Genomic DNA, 22516 nt, shown 5'->3' with positions numbered 1-22516 from the left:
GGAGTCTCTAAAAACTACCCGAATCAGGTCGCATCCCTGCCGTGCCGCGACCCTCCAGCGGATCCCATCTCATTCAGAGTAAGACTCAACGCCCTTAGGGAGGCAGCGCCGCCCCCATGTAAACAGGGCTCACCTTACCTCTTGGCTGTCCTCTCCTGTGACCCGCTCCCTGGCTCCGGATACCCTGGCAGACACGTGTGGCCACAGGGCCTTTGCAATAGCTGCTGCACTGCCCGGGACACTCTGCGTGTACATACACACGAAGGGCTCGCTTCCTGCCTCCTTGAGTTCATGACTCAGGGAGGCTGTCCCCCCCACACTACCTAAGATTGCACCTCCCCCTCAGCCCCAGCCCCATCCTCTTCTTCATTTTGCTCAGCGTGTGGCCATCTAACATAATACCTCCCTTACTACACTTTCGTCCAGTCTCTCCAATGACAAAGTCAGAGCCACGGTGGCACAGATTCGTTATCGCCTGATTTTGATCACGGGCGCGTGCCTACAGCGGTGCTTGGCACACAGGAGGAGCTCAGTGGGTCCCTGCTGAATAAAGGTGCAAGGCGAGGTTACACCGTGTGCCGGGCACCGCGCACTTTAGTCATCTCCGAGTTCGACGCTGAGATAATCCTTGGCCTTTGCTCCCCAACCTGGACAGCCAGCACGGCCTCCCTCTTGCCCCCGCTGCCTTGCCCCCCCTGCCCCGCGGGTTCTCGTGGGAGGTTCATGCTCTGATCTCTTACTGGCTAGAACGAAGAAAGACCCTAGAAATATCCGGGCTGGGCAGCAAACACGCGGAATACCTCCCAGGCCTCGCTGAACATTTGTCAGGCCACGTCAGTGCCAAGAACTGCTCGGGTCCTGATCAGACCTGATAGCAGAGCCCTTGAGGAAGAAAAGCAGGAGGGATGTGGCCGGCGGCAAGTCCCCCTGATGGGTAAGCATGGGAAGAGCCTCTGGGGGCAGAGGCACAGACCACCTAACAGACCACCTGCCGAAACCACCCACCAACTTTGAACCTGGAGACAGGCCTCAGCAACTGAAGTCCAGGGACAGAGGTGGCTCCAGCTGGGTCAGCAATGACCAGAGTCACCATCCCTCCAGAGGCTCCAGATCCGCAGACTCACAGCCTCTAGCCTGACCAAGACGAAGCCCTCCATCTTAAAGAGGAGGTAACTGAGACCGGGAGAGAGAGGCGACTGCCCAAAGTGACACCGCTTGAAAGAGACAAGACCTTGCTTGCGACTTACTTTGGTTTTTGTGGGGGTTGTTTTCCTTCTTCTTCTTTTTTCAATTTGAAGGTGACCTCAGTGCAGGGACGTGAATGGTCATGACTTATCAGGGGGGAAGGCTTTCCCCTGCCCTTTCAAGATCCTTTGAGCTGGACTGAAAATTAAATGGAGATGAGACAGATTAACAAGAGAAAATCAACTTTAGTTTCGTACCTACAGGGAATCCACAACTATTTGGTCAGCAAATAATTGCCAGGCCACCCAGAGACGGTGAGACACAGAGGACTTTAATCAAACAGCCCTTGCTGGTTCCTCCCTGTTTATTATACCCGGTTCGTGGCATAATGTAGTTATCTGTGGTGACAACTCTCTTCCCAGAGAGAAGCCTCCCATCTAAATTCCTTTCGGCATTTGTGCGAGAGGACAAATGCTTTTCCTGAATCTGTTGCCAGATCTGATTGCCTTTAACTGAAAAATAACCTTCAAGCCAAGGTGGCCCGTCGTGGGGCAGCCTGCCCTTGGCCCCTCCAGTCTCTTAGGCTGCTTTTACAAATGAAGTTCACTTGGAAACAGGATGGGTGGTGCCGTTCTGGGGCCAAGGCCAAAGGAGCCAATAGACCTTGGACCGTCAGAAGGTCTAGTCAAGAGAACCAGGGGGCAGGGGGTCATGTTGGCAGAGGCAGTGCCCTCCCTGAGCCCCTCAGGCATAAGCTCCTTCCGATGGGGGCTCTGTCCGCATCAGGTCGGCAAGTCTGTGACATTCTCTGCCGGTCACTGAGTCAACTGCCCCCCGCTTTTCCTGGCAGATCCTATAGGGAACCAGTCTGGTTGTTTGCAAACGGTCTCCAGCCTCTGTGTGGCCTTATAACAAAGCTGTTGTGACAGCGGATGGGAAGGAGGTGAGTGAGGGCTTCTTCTGTATCGGTGGCCTCGCCAGTGGCCATCTCCCCATCCCACCCCACCCCCACACACACACACACTGCCCCTGGCCTTCCCCCAGGCTCACAGGGCCCTGCGGTTCACTGGGCAACAAGAGCCCTGCCTCGGATCCAAGGAAGCCCACAACTGGTTTAGGACCCAGTGTTGGGGAGTGAAGGCGTGGGAGCGAGACAGGCAGGGGATCGTGGGAAAGCTTTGACTCCCAGGAGAAAAAAGAGACCAGTGATGAGAACCATCTTCCTTTGCCACTTTTGGACATTGCCAGGTGAAAATGCGCCCCTCGGGGCTGCTGGCAGCTGACCGACGGCCTCCAGGGGGCTTTGAAGCTACAGCAAGACTAACTCCATCTTGAATTCATTTTGCCTTGGACCCTTCTCCCTCCCTTGTTATGCCGCATTACACCTGCCTGCACACTGTACCGTAAGCCTGAAGGGAAACTAGCTGACCTTTGAATTTTTGTTTTATTTAACCAAAAAAAATTTTCTAATGTTTATTTTTGGGAGAGAGAGAGACACACACAGAGTGTGAGTGGGGGAGGGGCAGAGAGAGAGTGAGACACAGATTCCAAGACAGGACCCAGGCTCTGAGCTGTCGGCACAGGGCCCGACGTGGGCCTCGAACTCACCCACGGGGAGATCGTGACCTGAGCGGAAGTCAGAAGTTTAACCAACTTGAGCCACCCAGGCGCCCCTGACCATCAGATTTTACTGGGATGACTGCATTAAGACAAAACACATTGCACAAAATAATCAGCACATTCTTGCCTGTCACTCCCGAAACCCATGAGAAGCTTTTAGTAATCAATTCTGTTTGAAGTTTCTTAGGGAACCTGAGCCTGGCCCCCATTAATTGAAGACATCTGACTGCTCAAGCGCTTGTATGAGCTGGTTTCTCTCTTCACGTCTCTCCTGTAAAACCCCTGCCTGCACCGACACAGGAGGGTGGTTTATTGGGACGTCAGAAGGCCATGTTCTGGGTTAGCTGACTCTCTCGAATAAAATCACTTTCCTTGTCCCAACACTCTTGTCTCTCTCGTGCAGCGAGCAGATCAGACCTGGGTTCAATAATGAGCCACAGTGATTCCATGGTTTTGGGGTAAGTGATTCCCGGCTTTCCCTTTAGAGGAAATATTTAGTCTCTCTTAAAAAAAAAAAAAAAGTTTAGCATTGAGCAGTTTTCTAAGTGATGTCAAAAGGAAAGCGAAAGCAAAACTCAACTTTGGTGCAACAGCCGGCTCACCAGTGGCAAACACCACCAGACACAGCCATGGCTCAGGTAAGCTCCCTGGAACTTTCTGTTGGTGGCTCTACAGCAGGAGGGGGCCCCCTCCGATAAAGGCCTCAGTCTGGCCTTGGGCACAGTTAACCCCAGACCTCAGAAAGGCTCTAGAAGGCATTTATGGAAAACCCTTTGTTGTTGAAAAAGTCCCTTGCCCTGCAGGACGGCGGCGAGGGCTTGGGGCTGAGGCTCCCGTCTGGCACAGCGTGGAGCCCAGGGGCCTCCCGTGGAAGAGCCGTGGGTGGGTGGCTGGGGGCTTTGCCGCCGGGTGGGGTGCATAGGCAGAGGGGGACCCAGGACTTGGGAAGGGAGTGGATCCCCACCCCGCCAGCCTCCGAGCTCGGTACCTGCTCAGCTCTGTCCTTCCCTCTCTCCCGGGCATGTGTCCTGAATGTCAGGTTTCCTGGCTCTGGATCTCCCGTCCTGTCAGCCCTGCCAACACAAAATCCTGGCTCTATTGCCTGGGCAACTGTCTCCTTATTCGGGCAGGGCCCCAGGTCACATTTGATCTGCCACCAGCTACCGTGGACAGTTTCCGGGCCCTACCTTATTTAGATATTTAATCTCGGAGTGAAAAATCCCCTTCTGATTCCAACACGGTGACCATCCCTGGCCCTGCCCCGCCCTGGCTGAGAGAGGAGAGGAGCGGGGAGGGGGTCCTGGCCCCGCTGATGCTCCAGCCCCTCTCCCACGGAGATTTCCTTTGCCCCCATGCCAAGCCAGGCCCTTCACCGGATCCTGGAGGTGAAGGGGGGAGGGGCAGCATACAGGATCCTGCCCCGGGGGAGGTGCAGACAGGCACAGAGGATGCCAGCGAGACATGATCCATGCAGAGGGAGGGGGACGTCCTAGGGGCCTGGGGACCCCAGGGAGTGGCAGCCGAGCCAGGCTGGGGCCCTGGGGGGCAGCTTCTCGGAGAGGGGTGTCTGGTGTGGGGGCGAAGGGGAGGAGGGGAGGGGGGGGTGATGGGAGGCAGACACAGCCATTCAGTCATCCTGGGGGGGCAGAGGGCAAGGAAGGGCTGCTCAGGAGGGCCTGGGAGCCGCTGCCCAAAGGGCATGCCCTGTGCCCTGAGGCCACATGTGCCCTTTGGGAAGGCCACAGTGGGTCTTGGGGAGACTGGATGTGGGGTAGCAGGGACGGGGGCAGTCAAGAGGCTGCGAGGTTCGGGGGGGGCCTGGCTGGTTCCTTCGGAGGAGCACGTGACTCTTGATCTCGGGGTCGTGAGTTTGAGCCCCATGTTGTGTGTAGAGATTACTTAAAATAGGGGCGCCTGAGTGACTCAGTGGGTTGAGCGTCCAACTTCGGCTCAGGTCATGATCTCACGGTGCGTGAGTTCGAGCCCCGCGTCGGGCTCTGTGCTGATGGCTCGGAGCCCGGAGCCTGCTTCGGGTTCTGTGTCTCCCTCTCCCCCTGCCCCTCTCCTGCTTGCACTGTCTCTCTCTCAAAAATAAATAAACATTTAAAAAAAGAGAGATTACTTAAAATAAATAAAATTTAAAAAGACAAAGGAAAAAAGGAGGCTGTGAGAATCTCAGAGGCAGGGATAGCGGCTGCCCTGAACCAAGTCGGAGGGTAGGAGATGGATGAGGAAGCGAATTTGGGAGAAACTTCCAGGGTCAGCGTTGGTTGTTGGATATTGGCAAGAAAAAGATGGTGAAGGTAAACTGACCCCGGGGCTCCGATCGGATGACCTGGAATGAGAGATAGGGGGCTGTCGTTTGCTAAGATCAAGGCACAGAAAGGGAGACCAACTGAAAAATTCTCAACTCAGAAGCTGTGGCACCCGGGGGGGTGGGACGCTGAGGGGCAGGAAAGAGGCGAGGAAGGGGAGGAAGGCAGATGCCTGGTGTGGCCATGGACTATCAGAGCCAAGAGGTGTGACAAGGACTTGAGGGCCAGTCTGAGAAGCTGGTGACTCACCTGCCCGACTTGGCTGGGGAGGGTGTGGGGCTCCCAGCCTCAGTGAAGGGGTTTTGTTTGGTTTTTTGTTTGTTTTAGCGATTTCTTAATGTTTCTTCTCTTTTGTTTCTTTTGAGAGAGAGAGAGAGAGAGAGAGAGCTCAGACAGGAGCAGGGGAGAAAGAGAGAGAAAGGGAGAGAATCCCAAGCAGGCTCTGTGCTCAACATGGAACCTGACGTGGGGCTCGATCCCACGACCCTGGGATCATGACCTGAGCCGAAATCAAGAGTCGACACTCCACCCACTTAGCCACCCGGGTGTGAGGGGGTTTTACACCCCAGTGAAGGGGTTTTACACGCAGTTTGTGACATCCACACTCTCAGGAGCGCGCGCACAATTCCCCTGCACATGGGCGTTCACGCCCTCGGTGTGCACACGAGCATACCCAACACGAAATCTACAAACCCAACACATACAACACACACAGAGATGTGCATATACACAGAACATGCAACACACGTGCATATGACATGTGCACACACACACGTGTGCCCATGCACCCCCGTGCGATGCGGGCACACACGTACATAAGAAATAATACACACGCGCTGAATAAATCTCCACTCTCCCATTCCACGGGGTCCTTTTTTCCAAGCTTCCAGCCCCCAGTTGTGGAGAAACCTCTAAAAGAGACAGAAGGCTGAGGCCCCCACGAGGGCTAGGACTTCCTTCCCATTCCAGGCTCTGACCTGGTGATAAGTATCAGCAAGGGAGTGGGGGGATCCTCAGGCCAAGCTAGGGGTCTCTGGAAATATAATTTCCAAAATATTTGTTAACATAATGAGAGCAACCAGGGGCGGCCGAGTGGCTCAGTCGGTTGTGGCTCAGGTCACGGTCTCGCGGTTCGTGGGTTCGAGCCCCGCGTCGGGCTCTACGCTGACCACTCAGAGCCTGGAGCCTGCTTCGGATTCTGTGTCTCCTTCTCTCTCTCTCTCTCTCTCTCTCTCTGCCCCTCCCCCCACCTCACAAAAATAAACAAAGATTTTTTAAAATTCCAAGAAAAAAAACCCCAAAAAAACATAACGAGAGGAACTGAGAAAAGGGCTTAACCGGGGAAACCTGAGTTGGTTTCTTCCTGAGCAGCCCTTGAACATGCCCGTCCTGTTTGAGTAATCGAGCAGGGTCCCATGGGTCTGGGAGCAGGGAAGGCAAGCAGAATGCACGTTCCAAGGACAGGGAGGGAGTGGGGAGCCTCTGACCATTGCCGTCCAGGTCACGGGTCAGCAGTGGTCATATCCTCTGGATGACCTTGCCCGACACCAATATTGGTTGTCAAATGGAGATCATCACCTTAAAAGTTAAAAAGGAGAGTAGTAATATCTGAAAAGTCACACAGTGTGTGCCTCGCAGTGGGTGCTAAGATACACTTGATCTCTTTCAGAAATGTACAAGGGCAAAAAGATGAATTATAAACGTTTGACTATCATTGCCTATAATGGTGAAATTTTTTTTTTAATTTTTTTTTTATGTTTTTACTTATTTTTGAGACAGAGAGAGACAGAGCATGAACGGGGGAGGGGCAGAGAGAGAGGGAGACACAGAATCGGAAGCAGGCTCCAGGCTCCGAGCCATCAGCCCAGAGCCCGACGCGGGGCTCGAACTCACAGACCGCGAGATCGTGACCTGAGCTGAAGTCGGATGCTCAACCGACTGAGCCACCCAGGCGCCCCAATGGCGAAATCTTTGAACAACCTAAATGCTCGGCAACCAGGGCTTGGTCAGATAGCCGATATATATCCGTGTAATGGGACACGACGACACTGACACAAATAGCCGTGACATTCAGTGTCTTGAAAAAAATACCCACAGCTTGTGAAGTAAAAAGAACAAAATCTGTGGCCCCTCCAGTCCCATCTGTGAAAAGACAAACACCAACACCTCGATGGGGTGCTCCCCTCGGCCTTCTTCCTCGCCCCGCCCCTTCTCTGTCTCGGTCTTGGCTTCCCCAGCGGCTCCCCGTGACGTGTCTCTGACTCCAGGTGACCTCCTGGGGGCCAGCTTCTCCATCATCTGCTCCGTTCTGAGCAGCAAGGCGGTGGTGAGACGAGAGGTCCTGCGGGACGTGGTGGGGCGCTGCCGCTATAGGGTCAACAACCACTTGGACCACAAGTACAAACCACGGCCTGTGAACGTGATCATCTGTTCTGCGAAGAAGAAGATTGGTGAGGAGATGGAGTACAGGCTTCTGGGCAAGAACTGTGAGCATTTTGTCACCGATCTGAGATACGGTGTGCCCCACAGCAGGCAGGTAAGACCCTCTTTGGGGCCAGCCCTCTCCCCTTGGAGGTCTGCTGCGGGGCTGGGGGTGACCAGGCTGTGTGGCCAGAGGGGAGACTCACCATGACCCACTGGCTGGGAGTCGGGCCGTCCGAGCTCAAATCTCGGATCCGCTTCTGATCCGCTGAGGGTCTTTGGACAGGTCGCTGTCTCTCTGGTCCTCAGTTTCCCCATGTGTAGGAGGAGTTGGATGGAGGACCTCTGGAGGCCTGCCAGTCTGAACTTCTTGGATCCTTTGCCTCTAAAGGTAGATCGTGATGCCCCCACAGGTCGTCAGGAAGAGTCTGGGCCAACCCAGCATCGTGACTCGTCTCCGAAAAAGAGCACACAGGCAGGGGGTGTGCTCAAGGTCCACGGGCCTATGTAATGGCTCAAGCATTTGTCTATGTAAGACCTGGGGCACAGCGTCTACCCCCACCCCTTCAGTCTTCCGCGTTTGTTGTCTCAAAACACACAGCTGATAAGTGGCAGAGGTGGGATTCGAACCCCAGCAGTCCTTCTCTGGAGTCTCTGCTCCCTTCCATCGTACAGAGGCACCTCCGGGGCTCCAGGCCCAGTTGATTGGGTGGACGGGGGCCCCTGGATGAGACGAGGATAAGGACAGGAGGAGCAGGTTTGAGAAGGGAAATCCAGAATTTGGATGTGGTGGTGGGTGGCCAGTTAGACCTCCAGGTGGAGATGTTGAGTCACAGGTGGACCTAGGAGCCTGGCGTTCAGGGCCGAGGTGGGGTTGGGCATAGAAGTTTCCAGGCTGCACTTGGCAACCATGCACAGTGAACCCGAAGTACGCTGCCCGTGGCCCTAGTCTCCTGAAGTCTCTCCTCGGCTTTTGGCACAGCCCTCCCTCCGCAGGGGTGTAGCCCCGACTGCAGAGCCGTTCCCAGGCTCAGCCCCAGAGCCCGGGCTCTGGGAAACCAGGCACAAAGCCTCCTCCCTCCCCACTCAGACTTAGGAACAAATGTCCTCACCCAGCACGCTCACACGAAAGGACCCCATCCGCCCATCCTGCCAGGTGTCAGGACAAACCCTGACAAGCTCACCAATAAGAAGTGTTCATAACCCCATCTCCCGGGGCCCCTCTGACTCATCCAGCATCTTCCTGGGCTGGCCAGCTCAGAGGGCAGGAGGATGAGGAGACTCCAGGCCCTTGGAAGGGAGGGAGAACTGGCCTGCATTTGCGATGGATGTTGAACATGGGCTATTCACTTTCAGGTGGAACATACCCTGATTGGAGGAGGGGTGTCCCTAGGCATGGTTGGCTACTCGCTTGTGAAGACATGATCCCAAAAGCAATGACAGCCCGAAGGAGCCCCAAATCCTTCAGCTGCAGAGACCAGTGGAGACACCCCATGGCTCCTCTGTCTACCGGACCCTCAACCTCCAGCAACCTGTCGTTCTGTCTCTCCCTCTCCCTCTCTCACTGGCTGAAGACCAATGAATTGTGCCAAGACCAACGAATGAAGTAAATATATCTTCAAGAAGTAAATATATCTTCTGAACCAGGAAGGAAGGAAGGAACATTACTTTGACACCTGTTGGGTTCTCCCCACAATTTCTAGCTGAGTGACCTTGAGAAAATCTCTGGACTCCCAGAGCTTCAGTCCCCCTTCTCTGGGACGGGGATAAGGATTACATAAGGCAAGGTGATGTGGAGAAGACTCCCGATGTCTGGTAACCAGCAGATATTCAACGGGTGGTCTACATCGCTCCATGTAGACTCACCATTGTTGTCACGAGACATCGTTCATTTTACCGTCGGGGTGCAAAAGTGCCCCAACAACTCAGTTGTGTCCTGGCACAGCCACACCACCTGGTGCGTAAACATTTCCCAACACCTTTCCGAGTACCTTCTTCATCCAGCCTTCCTTTCAGTTTTCCTTTTCAACTCCAGGGCCTAGTCTTCACCCACCTGGGACTGCCAGACGGAAGTATGTTAACTTTCCATGCCGACGTTGCCATGGCTCAAGCTGCCCGTGGGTTGAATGGTGAAAATTCGCCACCTCAGTCTTTAGGGCAGTGAAACTCTGAACGAGACCATAGCGACGGGTACATATCATTACACGTTCGTCCAAACCCACAGAATGCACAACACCAAGGGTGAACCCAAAGGTAAAGTGTGGATTTGGAGGGATTGCAGTGTGTCAATGCCGTTCGTCCGTTGTAACCCACACGGGTCCTCTGGGGAGGGATGTTGATGGTGGGAGAGGCTGTGCCTGGGGGAGAACAAGGGTGTATGGGAAATCTCTACCTTCCTCTCAATCTTGCCGTGAATCTAAAAAGTCTCTAAAAAATAAACTCTCTCTAAAAAAAAAAATTAGCCTCCTCTGAGTATCCCTCCATTACTTCCCAGCAAGCCCTCGGTGCGGTCTCAGAAGCTCCATGGTCTCTCGCTTCCTCAGCCAGCCTCTGCCGCCGGTGACCCTGATGAATGGCCACTCCATGGTGGTCACCGCAGCCACTCCCCCTCTGGCTTGAGCACTAAGGATGTCACCCTCCCCTGGGCTGTACCCTTCAAGGATGTGAAAGCTGGTGGGTTCCTTAATCCCCCCGTGCTGCAGAGACCAGGCTGGCGCTAATCACAAGACCCCCCCCTATAAAACGCAGGGCTCTCAGAAGGTTGAAGGTTCAAGAACAGAGAGTAACTCGCAGTTGCTACTATCAAAGGGGGCCCCGCTCAGACTGCCAGGCTGGACTATCCGCCCCCATCTGAGGGTTCCAGAAGGGTCCATGCCTGCCACACTCTGGTCAGAGGGCCCCACTGCCCTGTACAGAGTCTGGGCCCAAATGGGAGGCCCAGAGAGAGGGGCAGAGGCTTCCTTACTCCTTGTTGTCTAAGACTCGCCTCCCTGGACCTTGTTTCCTGTCAGGACCAATTGTTGCACCAAAATGGACAGTGGAAGTTTCCAGGCCCTTCCAGGGTGGGCTTGGCCTGCGTGACCAAGTCATATTCCCGTTAGTGGTCTCTGGTGTCCACGTATCTGCCCTTTACGGCAATTGTCACCGTGGGGATTGAACACTGATCCATGTGGTCCCTTTACTAATATCCCTCCGTCTATCAGAACTGCAAGGACCCCCAAGAGGTAGGACTGTGTGAGCTCGTTACAGTGGGACCCCAGCATCCATCACAATGCCTGGTGTACTGCCGGGGCTCAATAAAAAGTTGTTTACTTCATAAGTTCACTACTACATGGGAAAATACAATTATTATTCTCTGCAGTCGAGAGAAAAACTGATATGAAAAAGAGTTGCAGCCAAAGCAAAAAAAAGCGTGTTGCCATCAAGTTTTAAAATGCAACGGACCGGGGCGCCTGGGTGGCGCAGCCGGTTAAGCGTCCGACTTCAGCCAGGTCACGATCTTGCGGTCCGTGAGTTCAAGCCCTGCGTCAGACTCTGGGCTGATGGCTCAGAGCCTGGAGCCTGTTTCTGATTCTGTGTCTCCCTCTCTCTCTGCCCCTCCCCCGTTCATGCTCTGTCTCTCTCTGTGCCAAAAATAAATAAACGTTGAAAAAAAAAATTAAAAAAATAAATAAATAAAATGTAACGGACCGTTGGGGCACCTGGGTGGCTCAGTCAGTTAAGCATTCAACTTCGGCATCCCACTTCGGCTCCTCCAACTCTGATCTCACAGTTCGTGGGTTCGAGCCCCGCGTCGGGCTCTGTGCGGACAGCTCAGAGCCTGGAGCCTGCTTCGGATTCTGTGTCTCCTTCTCTCTCTGCCCCTCTCCCACTTGTGCTCTGTCTCTCAAAAATAAATAAACATTGAAAAAAATTTTTTAAATATAATGGACCAGGAGCTCCCGGGTGGCTCAGTCGGTTGAGGGTCCGACTCTTGATTTTGGCTCAGGTCATGATCCTGGGGTCATGGGATAGAGCCCTGTGTCCATGCTAAGAGTGGAGCCTGCTTGGGATTCTCTCTCTCTCTCTCTCTCTCTCTCTCTGTCTCCCCTTCCCTCTCCATCTGCCCCTTTCCCCTGCTGGCACACACTCTGTCTCAAAAAATTAAAAAAAAAAATAAAATATACTGGACCAGGCTCCTGCCCTCTAGACTGACTTCCATAAACCGGATTCCAATAAAATGTAAAATATATATATAATTAATAAAAGCACACTTTATTTTCATATGATAAGCTGACAAAATGGTTGCACTTGCTCTGGACAGTCCTTGTTCTCAGCAGAACTGCTGTTAAGGACTATAACTCGCTTTAGAGACTATGCATATATTCACCGACTGTGTGTCAGCCCAAGAAAAGTTTAACAAAACTGAGGAATGGGTGCTGAAGAAACAAGGATTCTGGAGCCTGCAGGGCATGACTCGGATTCTCCTTGAACGTCATTCTGTCACTTTTGCAAGCCAGCGTCTCCGTCGTCACCCCCCACAGCTGGGGAAAGGCTGGCAGGACAGATGAAAGTCCCCACTGCTTCCCCTCTGGCCTCGTGGATGTCTGGGTGTTTTCCTCTGTGTGCCTCCACTAGAATCACCAGAATTTTCTAAAGGCGGTTGGGATCCGGGATGACGGAGACATAGGAGGACAAGGGAACTCTCAGGACCGCCAGCCGGCTGGATGTACCACAGGGGAATGTGGTACATTCCCTCCAGGGGAATGACCCTGCGCTGCCTGGGGTGAGGGGACAGGGGCTCAGGGGAGATACTTGCCAGAGTGACAGCAGCACCAAGAGCACCTAGTGACCCTTGGCAGTCCCTCTGCTGTGGGGAAGGGCCATTGTCCCATCTCGTGGCTGGTCACCTGGAGAGCTGTCTCCCATCGTCTCTCTGCAGGTTTGGGGGCAGTCCCCCTAACCCCAGTCTGTTTCTCTCTGCCGATCCTGGTACCTGGAATTTGCCACAGTGAATTCAGGTTTTAGCATTTGCCTTCCCAGACAGCATTTGCATCCAATCTCTTTTGAAGCCGTTGGTATCTTAGTAAAAAGTGGTCCTGTGGCGGCCTTCAGCTCTCTGGAAGGACCTGGAAGAATCGGGACTTAGGGCGGGTAAGTCTTGGTGTGAGAGTGTGTGTGAGGGTGTGTAGCCAGGAACCGGGGCTGTTATAGGGGGAGAAGAGTGTTCTTTAAAAGTAAACAAGACAACGGCACGCCTGGGTGGCTCAGTCGGTTGAGTGTCCCAATTCCACTCGGGTCGTGATCTCACCGTTCGTGATCTCACCTCTTCGTATTCTGTGTCTCCCTCTCTCTCTGCTCCTCCCCTGCTCACAGGCTGTCTCTCTCTCAAAAATAAATAAAGATTAAAAAAATTGTTTTTTAAAGGAACAAACAGGGTGGGGAGGCAGTAGGGAGTCAGGAAAGAGGGATGCTGAAGAGGGAGGGGGGAGACTTGAAAGCTTCCCAGTTTCCCAGGGAACACCTTGCACGCTACAGGGCAGGAGGGTCAGTCCTGCTCTGGGGGCTTCTGGAAGGCACACGGGAGTCAGAAGGCTCGGTGGCCGCCCTCCGGGAGAGGCTGGTGGGGAAAGGAGACAGGAGGCCAGGGTTGTGGGTTTCCCCTCGGCCCTTCCGCTCAGCCAGACCCTCAGGGCAAATGCTGGCATCCTCAGACTGCAATCTACACCCTCGCTGTTTACTTTGCTCTCTGCGCAGCTCTTCCTTGAGACTTTTCCAGGAAAAGGCCATGCTCAGCCCTGATGCACATTCTCCAGCTGCCTGAAAAACAAAAGAGAAAGAAGCTAGTTTCCCCTCCTCCTCTTGGGCTGCCCAACAAGAGCTCCCCAAGAGTTATTTTTTTTTTTTTTCAACGTTTATTTATTTTTGGGACAGAGAGAGACAGAGCATGAACGGGGGAGAGGCAGAGAGAGAGGGAGACACAGAATCGGAAACAGGCTCCAGGCTCTGAGCCATCAGCCCAGAGCCTGACGTGGGGCTCGAACTCACGGACCGTGAGATCGTGACCTGGCTGAAGTCGGACACTTAACCGACTGCGCCACCCAGGCGCCCCTCCCCAAGAGTTATTAATGAGGAAACCGAAGCCCAGGAGCACCAGGCTAGCATTCTGGCTGAATGAGATGGACACATGAACTGTCTTCATGTCTGAGGACCCGATGTTTTCCGAACTAGCACACTGAATCCTGGAAATGGTTTTTCCTTGGAAAAATTAAGGACGTGGTAATCAGCCCAACAGGGCCTGGCGATGATGTCTCATTGGTGAAGTGAGTGCTATTCGTGGGATGCGAACTGGCTAAAATACTTCACCCGCCTCGCCCCTGGCGGGAGCACAGTGCGAGAGAGAAGCCCGGAGCCTGTCTCTTGAGGGATGGCATCTGAAGCTTGACTCGTAAACTCTCCCGTGCCCCGCCTCCGGGGGGGATTTCTGGTTGCCTGATGCTGGCCATGCGGGCACCAGGACCCTGCCTTGAGTGAGCCTTTCATGCAAGGCGTGGGCACAGCACGTGACAGGATGGTGGGTTCATGTGCTTCCAGAACAGGCTGGATGAAGGGCTCCGTGCCTCCTTGGCGAACGCGTGTTTAATCAATACTGAGGTGTGTGATGTGCTCAGCTTTTGTTATAACACGAGGGGGAGGCCTGGGGAAGTGGCTAACAGTCAGACATTTCCCTGGCTACCATTATTCACCAATGGAAACCCAAAGAACTGTGCAGGAAAGCGACAGCTCAGCTGATCTGCCATAGTGGGGGCCAGGCTCTGGCTCACAGAACTGGTTCTGGGCCCACAGGAGGCCCCTCACGGCCGCCCTTCCTCTTCACGTGGTAGGCCCTCAGCACAGACAGGGGGTCTGGTCAGGTGGGGCTGGAGGGACAGAGCCTTTCTTCTTCTTTCTCAGTGCTCCTGACGATGAAATGGACATCTGTCATGAGACATGAAAAACAATCACAGTAAGTAAGGGGCGCCTGGGGGGCTCAGCCCATTAAGCGGAGGACTCTTGATTTCAGCTCAGGTCATGATCTCGCGGTTTGTGGGTTCAAGCCCGGCTTTGGGCTCTGCTCTGACAGTTTGGAGCCTGCTCCGGATTCTCTCTCTCTCTGCCCCTCCCCACCCCCACGCTCTCTCTTTCTCTCTCAAAATAAATAAATGTTTAAATGAATGAATGAATGAGTTGGAATCAAATATTTTATTTTCCAAAGAGTTATGAGGTTGGGGAATCAGATCTTAGGAGAGATGTGAGCGCCAGCCTGTCATTCCAGTCAACGAATGTCCCCTGGGTCAACACCCGGATGCCCAGCAGAGGGCCCCCCCCCCAACCAGGGCACTGGCTCCGCCCCCTCCCCCTGGGGCTAACCGCCTCTGGCCGGTCCCTCCCAGGTCAATTCACTCTGTGGTCAGCTTTGAGCTGGGTGACCCCGCCCCTGCGGGCAGAGCTGATTGGCCTAATGAGATCACCTGACCCAGCGGCGGCCAATCAGCAGGCTGAGCCAAGAGAAGGCAGAGCCCCCCCCCTCCCGCCCCCGCACTTTCTTTTTGGGAACGCGTTGCGGTTCGCAGGCCGAGGTGGGCAGAGGTGGAGCTGGGGTGATGGGAGAGGAGGAGCCGCGGAAGGAGTGTGGGGCGGGGAGGGGGTTGCTGCACACGACAAGCCCAAGTGGAGAGGAAGCAGGAGCCCTGGGGACGTGGAAGCCACGAGGCAGAGGAAGGATGCGGAGAGCACAGAGAGCGGTACAAATCGGTCCCCGGAAGGGCAAGGAGCCGGGAGTAGCAGGATCGGGGAGCCTTCCCTCCCTGGCGTCACATTCGTGGCCGAGAGTCTTGGACTCAATTCCGGCTGCTGAGATCCCAGGCCCTGGCAGGCCCGTGGTTCCTGTTTTTATCCATCGTGGGTGTGCCTCCCTCCCCCTCGTGTGTCCTCACAGCATAAAAAAGAATTCAGGCCTCGAGAGCTGTAAATGGCCAGGGCGCACCTTGCCGCGGGGCGGGGAGGGGGGCTTCAACAGAGGACATTTACATCTCATGGTTCCGGATGCTGAAAATTTCAAGATTGAGGTGCAGGCGGACCCAGTTCCTGCTCAAAACCTTCTTCTTGGCTTGCCCGTGGCCACCTACCCACTGTGTCCTCACATTGGAGGTGTGAAAAGAACTCTGGTCTCTCTTCTTACAAGGTCAATAACTCCATTGTGGGGGACCCCACCCCCCATGACCTCATCTAATCCTGATCACTTCCCAAAGGCCCACTTCCAAATATATCGCATTGGGGGTTTAGGCCTTCACCGTGAATTGTAGGGGAATACAACCATGCAACCCATAACAGAGCCAGTTGTGTCTTCAATAGACGCTACACAAGGCTGCATGTCCTGTGCTTTCATTTAGCTTTGCTAAAACAGGCCTCAAGGGTCACGAAACAGAATGAAGTCAATAAACCAAACGCCACGGCTGCTGGCCAGGCAGCGTTTGCTCCATAGTCACCGGATACCCGGAGGACAGTTCCGTTCAGCTCATTGTTTTTTCCGCTTGCTTCTGGCCCGCAGAATCCTCACGAAGACCGTGGCAGCCAGGAGAGCGGCTTGTATGGTCTTGACCTCATCAGGGATCTGCAACGGAAGAGAAAAGGGGTCACGCTCAACATCGGGGCGGGGGGGCCTGACCACGGAAACACACACCCAGAACCCGCATCTCAGGAAAGCCCCTTGTGGCATTTATCGTCACTGACAAAACCACAGACGCAACAAACGTCAGCAGGGAGGGGGGATGTTAAAAGCGCAGGCGAACCAAGAAGTTAGCCTGGTGGGTATTGACAGCATAATAAAGCCCCAAGGGGTGGCTGTGGAAGCACAGAATGACAGTGTCTGATGTTCTAGGTCAGGGGCCATGTTCTAGGTCAGGGCTGGCCTGGAAGCAAGTATAAAACCGGAGAAACCACCCTCTGAGGGCAGAGAGCTTGCCTGGATTGTCCTCCGTGTTCCAGGACCTGAGCCCGCCCGCCCGCCCCCAAGCACTCAGAAGGTGTTCGTGATTTATCTGCTGAACAGCTGTCTTGACTCCCAAGTAGCACTAAGCTCTGCATTTATGAAATAAGATGGCCTCACTTGTGCACTGATAGCAAAAGGGCTCTGGAAAAGGAAGCGGATCCTCCGAAAACACGCCATGAGGCGACAGGGCCATGAGGATGATCCCTGACGGTCGGTGTACCCAGCGTAGCTGGTGGGAGCCTGGGGGCCCACCCCCTGCCCACGTCACTGTGTCGGTGAGACCGGTGGAGGAGAAAGGAGCGAGAGGGAGAAAGGAAGGCAAGGTAATGAGCGACCTTCAGGGGAAGGAGTTCAGAAAGAGGCACCAGAGCAAGAGACACACGATGTAAGTGAGGTGGGTCGCTCCTGCCCTCTTGAGCTCTGACCTCCCAGAAGCGCAGCAGAGGGGACAACCACTCTCAAAAAGTTGGGGTCTCCCAGATTGATTGCTGAAGCTTCCGCACAGCCTTTGGATGTGCTTCTAGATACTTCTAGATGCCCATCTCTATCCCTCCCCTCCCACCCCCTGCCACCACCCCTCCTGGACAGAGGCAGGTCTGCCCTCCTCAGCTCAAAGGAGCAAGGGACCATCAACAGGGTCACTCCTGGCCACCCTGAAGCATTCCCGCTGTGCCCCAAGGCCACCAACAGCGCCTCAGTTAACAGCCTGGGCTCCTCATTTCCAGAAGGTAAGGCTTCTCCTTGCCCATCCTTCCCCCAGAGGCCTTCCCCTCCTTTCCGAGAGAAGAGCTTAGACCTCACCCATCCTGCACCTGTAGTGCACAGCCTGAGGTGTGAACGCTCCTGGATGCCGGTAGGGAAGATTAACTAACGCGCTGTCCTACCCAGGCAGGACTTTTGGAAGAAATATGTAACCTCAAACCCACCTCCAAGGAGGCGGCTCACACAATTCCCTCTGCCCGTCCTCCTTATCACTCTACTTCCTGGTCAATCTCCAACTCACTTTCCAGTTTTAGATTAATCAAAGGAATTAAATCAGACTCACCTCGGGCATGACCTCGCACGAAGCCTGGCTTGACCAGAGCTTTTGGAGCAGAACACCTCTGGGTGCAAACCCCCCCTCTGCACAGTGGCTGTCCTGGACTAGAGACTCAGTACCTAGTTGCTGAGTGAGTTTGGACTAGCTACTTACACGCGGTAAGCCTCAGTTTCCCCATCTGTAAAGTGGGATTGGTAACACCCGCGTCTGGGGCTGTGGTAAGGGTCTCGGGGCCTAGTGGCCAGGGAGGGCTTGACAAACAAGCTGACATTCATGGCCGTGACTCACGTCCTTCGCCATCACCGCCCCCCACCATCAGTCTGCGGGGCTGGCTTGTGGGTCTCCACACCCTGGTCCCCTCCCGGACTGTAACATCCTTGGGGCCAGGGATGCTGCCTCTGTTATTTTTGTCTTATTCATGCCCCTGTCTCTGCCCAAGCCCGGCCCACACTGACACCCAGCCACTGTCAGCTGAGGGAATGGCCTGGCTCCTGGACAGGAACACAGGCTGGGGACGCACCTGATCGCTGCGGGCGACTCTGTAGCGCAGCTCGTTTGCAAAGTGCTCGCAGTTCTCACAGAGCAGCGAATAGGGCAGCTCCTGGCCCACCAGCTGCTCCGCCCGCTGGACGATTTTGCTGGGAGGCAGCGGCGAGTACTTGTCATCGTGTTTGTTATTGACGTGGTACCTGTCTCTCCCGACCACGTCATTCCAGCAGCAGCTTCTCCGTCACGGCCTTCTCAGTCAGGGTGGACGTGGTGCGGCCACACCAGCTCCCACAATTTCACCCAAGATTCACAAAGAGGAGACGGTGACTTCAGCCCTGGGCTCAGAGCCGGCCCCAAGCAGGCAGCCCCGTTGCCCTCGGCCTCATCGGTAAGGATGAACTAGGGCCAACCTGCCTGGCCTTGAACTCCGAAACAGGCCAGGCCCATGCCTGGGTGACTTTGGAGAACTCACCAGGAGTCCCCGGGCGCTGGTTTCCTCACTTCTAAAGCAAAGGACGTGAGTTCCTCTAGAGGATCACGTGAGCTCAGATGCCCCCGGAAGAGTGGAGCAGGAGTCAAGCAGAGGGGTGCAGGGCGAAGGGAAGGGACGGAAGACACTCAGGTCCTCCTCCCGTCCTCCCCTTACGTGCCGGTGGCCTAGAGACCGTCACCAAGCCCCCCTGAGCCGCAGCTGTGTGGCCCCAGCAGGCTAACGTGGCATTTTGAAATAGTAAGAAAGGAAGCAGCTGAACAAGACAGAGGCCCGACCTGGGAATCAGGGCCCCAGACCGCAAGCCCGGCCCATTCACCAGGCCTCGAGCAGGGGCCTCCTCTTTTTGCCAGCTTTACCATTTACAGACTGAAGGGATGGGGCCGGGCAAGTGTCCACACTCGCTCAGCTCAACGTTGTCCAGAAGGAAAGAGAGGTTGGTTGGGCACCGGGCTAAGCCCCGCACTGGGGCTCTTCCCGAGCACCTCTTCGTAACTTTCCTCCACCACCAGGAGGCAGGGCTTCCTGCTGGCTCTCCAGGCTGCGGTGAGCAGGGTGGGCAGGGGACCCAGGATGCCACACTGGTTCTGTGTAGCTGGGAGACCTGTGCTCCTTCCATTACACTCTGCGGCCAGTTGTAAACTACTCGAAGGAAGTAGCTGCCTTTTACTCTTGTCTGTCCTTCCAGAACCACAGACGCATAGGGGATTGGACCTGGGGAGTGACGTCCCTCAAATACAACGGGGTGGGTGGAAGTGAACCCTGTCATCTAATGGAATAAAGGTGCACGGTGTCTCCACGAACCTCCTGCTAAGGAGGAATCACAGTCGACGTACAGAGCAGGGAAGAACACGCAGCAAATTGTCACAGAGGGCCTCTTAATGCCAGACACTCGCGAACACCCCCATACACGCACGACTGTTCACACCTCACCCCTGGTGCTTAAACAGAGAAACTGTCCTGGGGCGCCTGGGTGGCTCGGTCGGTGAGGCGTCCGACTTCGGCTCAGGTCACGATCTCACGGTTCGTGGGTTCGAGCCCCGCGTCGGGCTCTGTGCGGACAGCTGGGAGCCTGGAGCCTGCTTCGGACTCTGTGTCTCCCTCTCTCTCTGCCCCTTCCCCGCCTCGCGCTCTGTCTCTCTGTGTCTCTCAAAAATAAATAAAGGTTAAAAGGTTAAAAAAGGAAAAAAAGGGAGAGGGAGCATATCCTTACCGGAGGGAGCCAGATGGACCGCATAGCCATCTCCCACGTAGACGACCCAGCGCTCGTAGCCAAAGTGAGAGACCCCAGTCAGGTCTCCAAGGGGTGGTCTTGGTTTGCCCCGCAGTGGAAAATCCAGAGGCAGGCAGAGGTGAGCCCTTGCTGGGACTGTTCTAGAGCCTGACCTGCAGGACGACCCAGCCCAGCCTGTAGATTCCCTCTGCCCGTCACCTGCAGGAAACAGGGAGGAGGGAGCCCTCCTCCGACCCGCTGGGAAAGCCTCCCCTCTACCGGGGCTCCTGTGTCGGAAATGAGCTCTTACGAGGAAACAAAGGTGAAGCAGAGAGCTGCGCTCACGACACGGTGGGGGTGCAGCACGGGAGTGGGGCCGAGTGCCGTGCACAAGCCGGGTATGCGTGCATTATGTGAACGGAGCATGGTCGTGTCATCGAAGGAGTATATGATTCCCAGGAGGTCTAAAGTCCCTCATAAAGGGCCGCCTGCTGCATCCCCGGGCCTGAGTGATTCCTGTGAATCACCGCCTCTAGTCCCGAGTGTCAGACACAGTGCTCACCACCGGACCATCTATCCATCACTCCTTTGGGTAAGAACGATCATTATTACGCCACTTACCAGAGGAGACGTAAGACTCAGGAAGGTTAGGCGATGTGCCAAAGACCCTTCCCTGGTGGGTAGGAGACCAAGACTGAAACCTAGGTGCAAACGTTTCTAATATTGATGGCCTTCACAGAATGTCCTAAGCAAGCCCGGGGCAAGTGACAGCTGGGGATCACAGGGTAGGTTTGGAGTCGATGGCGGGGAATGTCCTTCTGGACTTGGCACGAACAGGAAATAAGTTGCCTTGGCCACACTCAGAATGCCGTTGCCATAGGAGCTCTCTGAGATCGGATAGCACCAGCCCCACCCACTTCCACTCTACCCTCCCCACCCCCAGCCCCGCTCGGCTGAGCCAGGCCTGGGGCTGGACCACCTGATCTGGGGATTGAGCTTCTGGAAGCATCAAGGCTGCCGGCCAACTGAAGGCCTTGGAGGGGAGTCACAGTTGAGAATAAAGCCTGACTACAGGGGTCAAGAGTCAACTTGACCAAAACAAGCAAAAACGAAAACAGAGTCAACTTGACCCAAGATGGGACAACATGAGCATCAAAAAGAATAATCACTGGGGTGCCTGGGTGGCTCAGTCGGTTGAGCGTCCGACTTCGGCTCAGGTCATGATCTCACCCTCTGTGAGTTCGAGCCCCGCATCGGGTGCTGTGCTAACGGCTCAGAGCCTGAATTCTGTGTCTCCCTCTCTCTCTGCCCCTCCCCTGCTCATGCTCTGTCTCTCTCTGCCTCTCAAAAATGAGTAAATGTTAAAAAAAAATTTTTTTTTAAAAGAATAACCATGGCACAGAGATTGAAACACATCAAGTATGTTAAAAGCCATGCATTTGTAACATTTTAAAAACTCATCAGTCGCCTTGGCAGGATGTAAACAAAGTCAACATTGTATTCCAAAAACCAGTAAAGATTCAAGCATTTCGTAAATGAACTGTCCTCGGGGGACCAGACTAAAAACCATAACAAAACCCAAAGCCACAAAACGACACTTATAGGGTGACTATCTCTGTGTAGGCAAAGGCGTAGAAAAATACGTAGGGGGAGGGGAGGACACGCCAAGCTTTACTACCTACGACGGAGGGGATAATGCTAATAGTTTCGATTTGGGTCTTGTTTTGTTTTGTGGGGTTCTTTTAACAAGGGAAATGGATTCACATGCGCTCGGTGGCATTGAAGACATTAGTCTTTTTCGCTTTTGTTTTTGTTTACAAAAGGAAAGCCTCTGGAGTCAGACCCTCCTAGGTTCAGATGCCCTCTCTGCCTCTTGGGTAAGTCGCTTTGCCAGAGTGTCCGTGCCCTCATCTGCAAAGTTGCTGCTTCACACAGTTGTTAAGATTAAATAAAAGCCTTCCGCGAGGCATTGCCTCCTTTGTCAAAGATTAATTGACCATCTGATTGGGGCGCCTGGGTGGCGCAGTCGGTTAAGCGTCCGACTTCAGCCAGGTCACGATCTCGCGGTCCGTGAGTTCGAGCCCCGCGTCGGGCTCTGGGCTGATGGCTCAGAGCCTGGAGCCTCTTTCCGATTCTGTGTCTCCCTCTCTCTCTGCCCCTTGCCCGTTCATGCTCTGTCTCTCTCTGTCCCAAAAATAAATAAACGTTGAAAAAAAATTTAAAAAAAAAAAAAGATTAATTGACCATCTGATTGTGGGTTTGTTTCTGGGCTTTCTATCCTGTTCTATTGATCTCTATATATGTCTGTTTTGGTGCTAGTACCATTTTGTTTTGCTTACTACACCTTTGGTATAACTTGAAATCTGGACTTGTGGTAGCTCCAGCTTTTCCTTTGTCAAGCAAGATGGCTTTAGCTATTCGGGTTTGTGTGTGTGTGTATGTGTGTGTGTGGTTCCGTACAAATTTTAGTACTCTTTGTTCTAGTTCTGTGAAAAATGCTGTTGGCATTTTGATAAGAATGGCATTAAATCCGTAGATTGCTTTGGGGAGTGTGGACATTTTAATAATATCTGTGCTTCCAACCCACGAACATGGAATGTCTTTCCATTTCTTTGTATCATTTTCAAGCTGTTTCATCAAAGTTTTATAGCTTTTAGAGCACAGGTCTTTCACCTCCTTGGTTAAGTTTATTCCGAGGCATTTGATTATTTTTGGTGCAATTTCTCTCTGCTGC

General features: G+C 54.2%; 1 protein-coding gene and 1 long non-coding RNA gene across 4 annotated transcripts; one reads left to right on the top strand and one right to left on the bottom strand.

Annotated features, from left to right (window-relative positions):
• Window positions 1-1208: 1208 nt before the first annotated feature.
• Window positions 1209-4342, bottom strand: LOC147576407 (uncharacterized). The gene is made up of 3 exons (XR_015240759.1): window positions 3993-4342; window positions 3794-3878; window positions 1209-1383 (listed from the first exon to the last, which is right to left on the bottom strand). It is a non-coding gene; the product is annotated as an uncharacterized LOC147576407 (long non-coding RNA).
• Window positions 4343-6906: 2564 nt separating this feature from the next.
• On the top strand, window positions 6907-9999 carry LOC112851895 (phospholipase A and acyltransferase 4-like). Of its 3 annotated transcripts, XM_086677119.1 has the most exons (3): window positions 6907-7656; window positions 7828-7932; window positions 8898-9999. In XM_086677119.1, the coding sequence occupies exons 1-3, from the start codon at window positions 7291-7293 to the stop codon at window positions 8964-8966; spliced, it is 540 nt and encodes a 179-aa protein (XP_086533245.1). In that variant the 5' UTR covers window positions 6907-7290; the 3' UTR covers window positions 8967-9999. The 3 variants fall into 3 exon arrangements, with proteins under 3 accessions (XP_086533245.1, XP_086533244.1, XP_086533246.1); XM_086677118.1 differs by having other exon boundaries at window positions 7828-9999; XM_086677120.1 differs by lacking the exon at window positions 7828-7932 and having other exon boundaries at window positions 6917-7656.
• The last annotated feature ends 12517 nt before the right edge of the window (window positions 10000-22516 follow it).

The sequence above is a fragment of the Puma concolor genome, chromosome D1 (assembly GCF_028749965.1).
Source record: "Puma concolor isolate L17-30 chromosome D1, mPumCon1.1.hap2, whole genome shotgun sequence".
NCBI lineage: Eukaryota > Metazoa > Chordata > Mammalia > Carnivora > Felidae > Puma > Puma concolor.
This window is presented reverse-complemented; position numbering and strand designations above follow the sequence as displayed.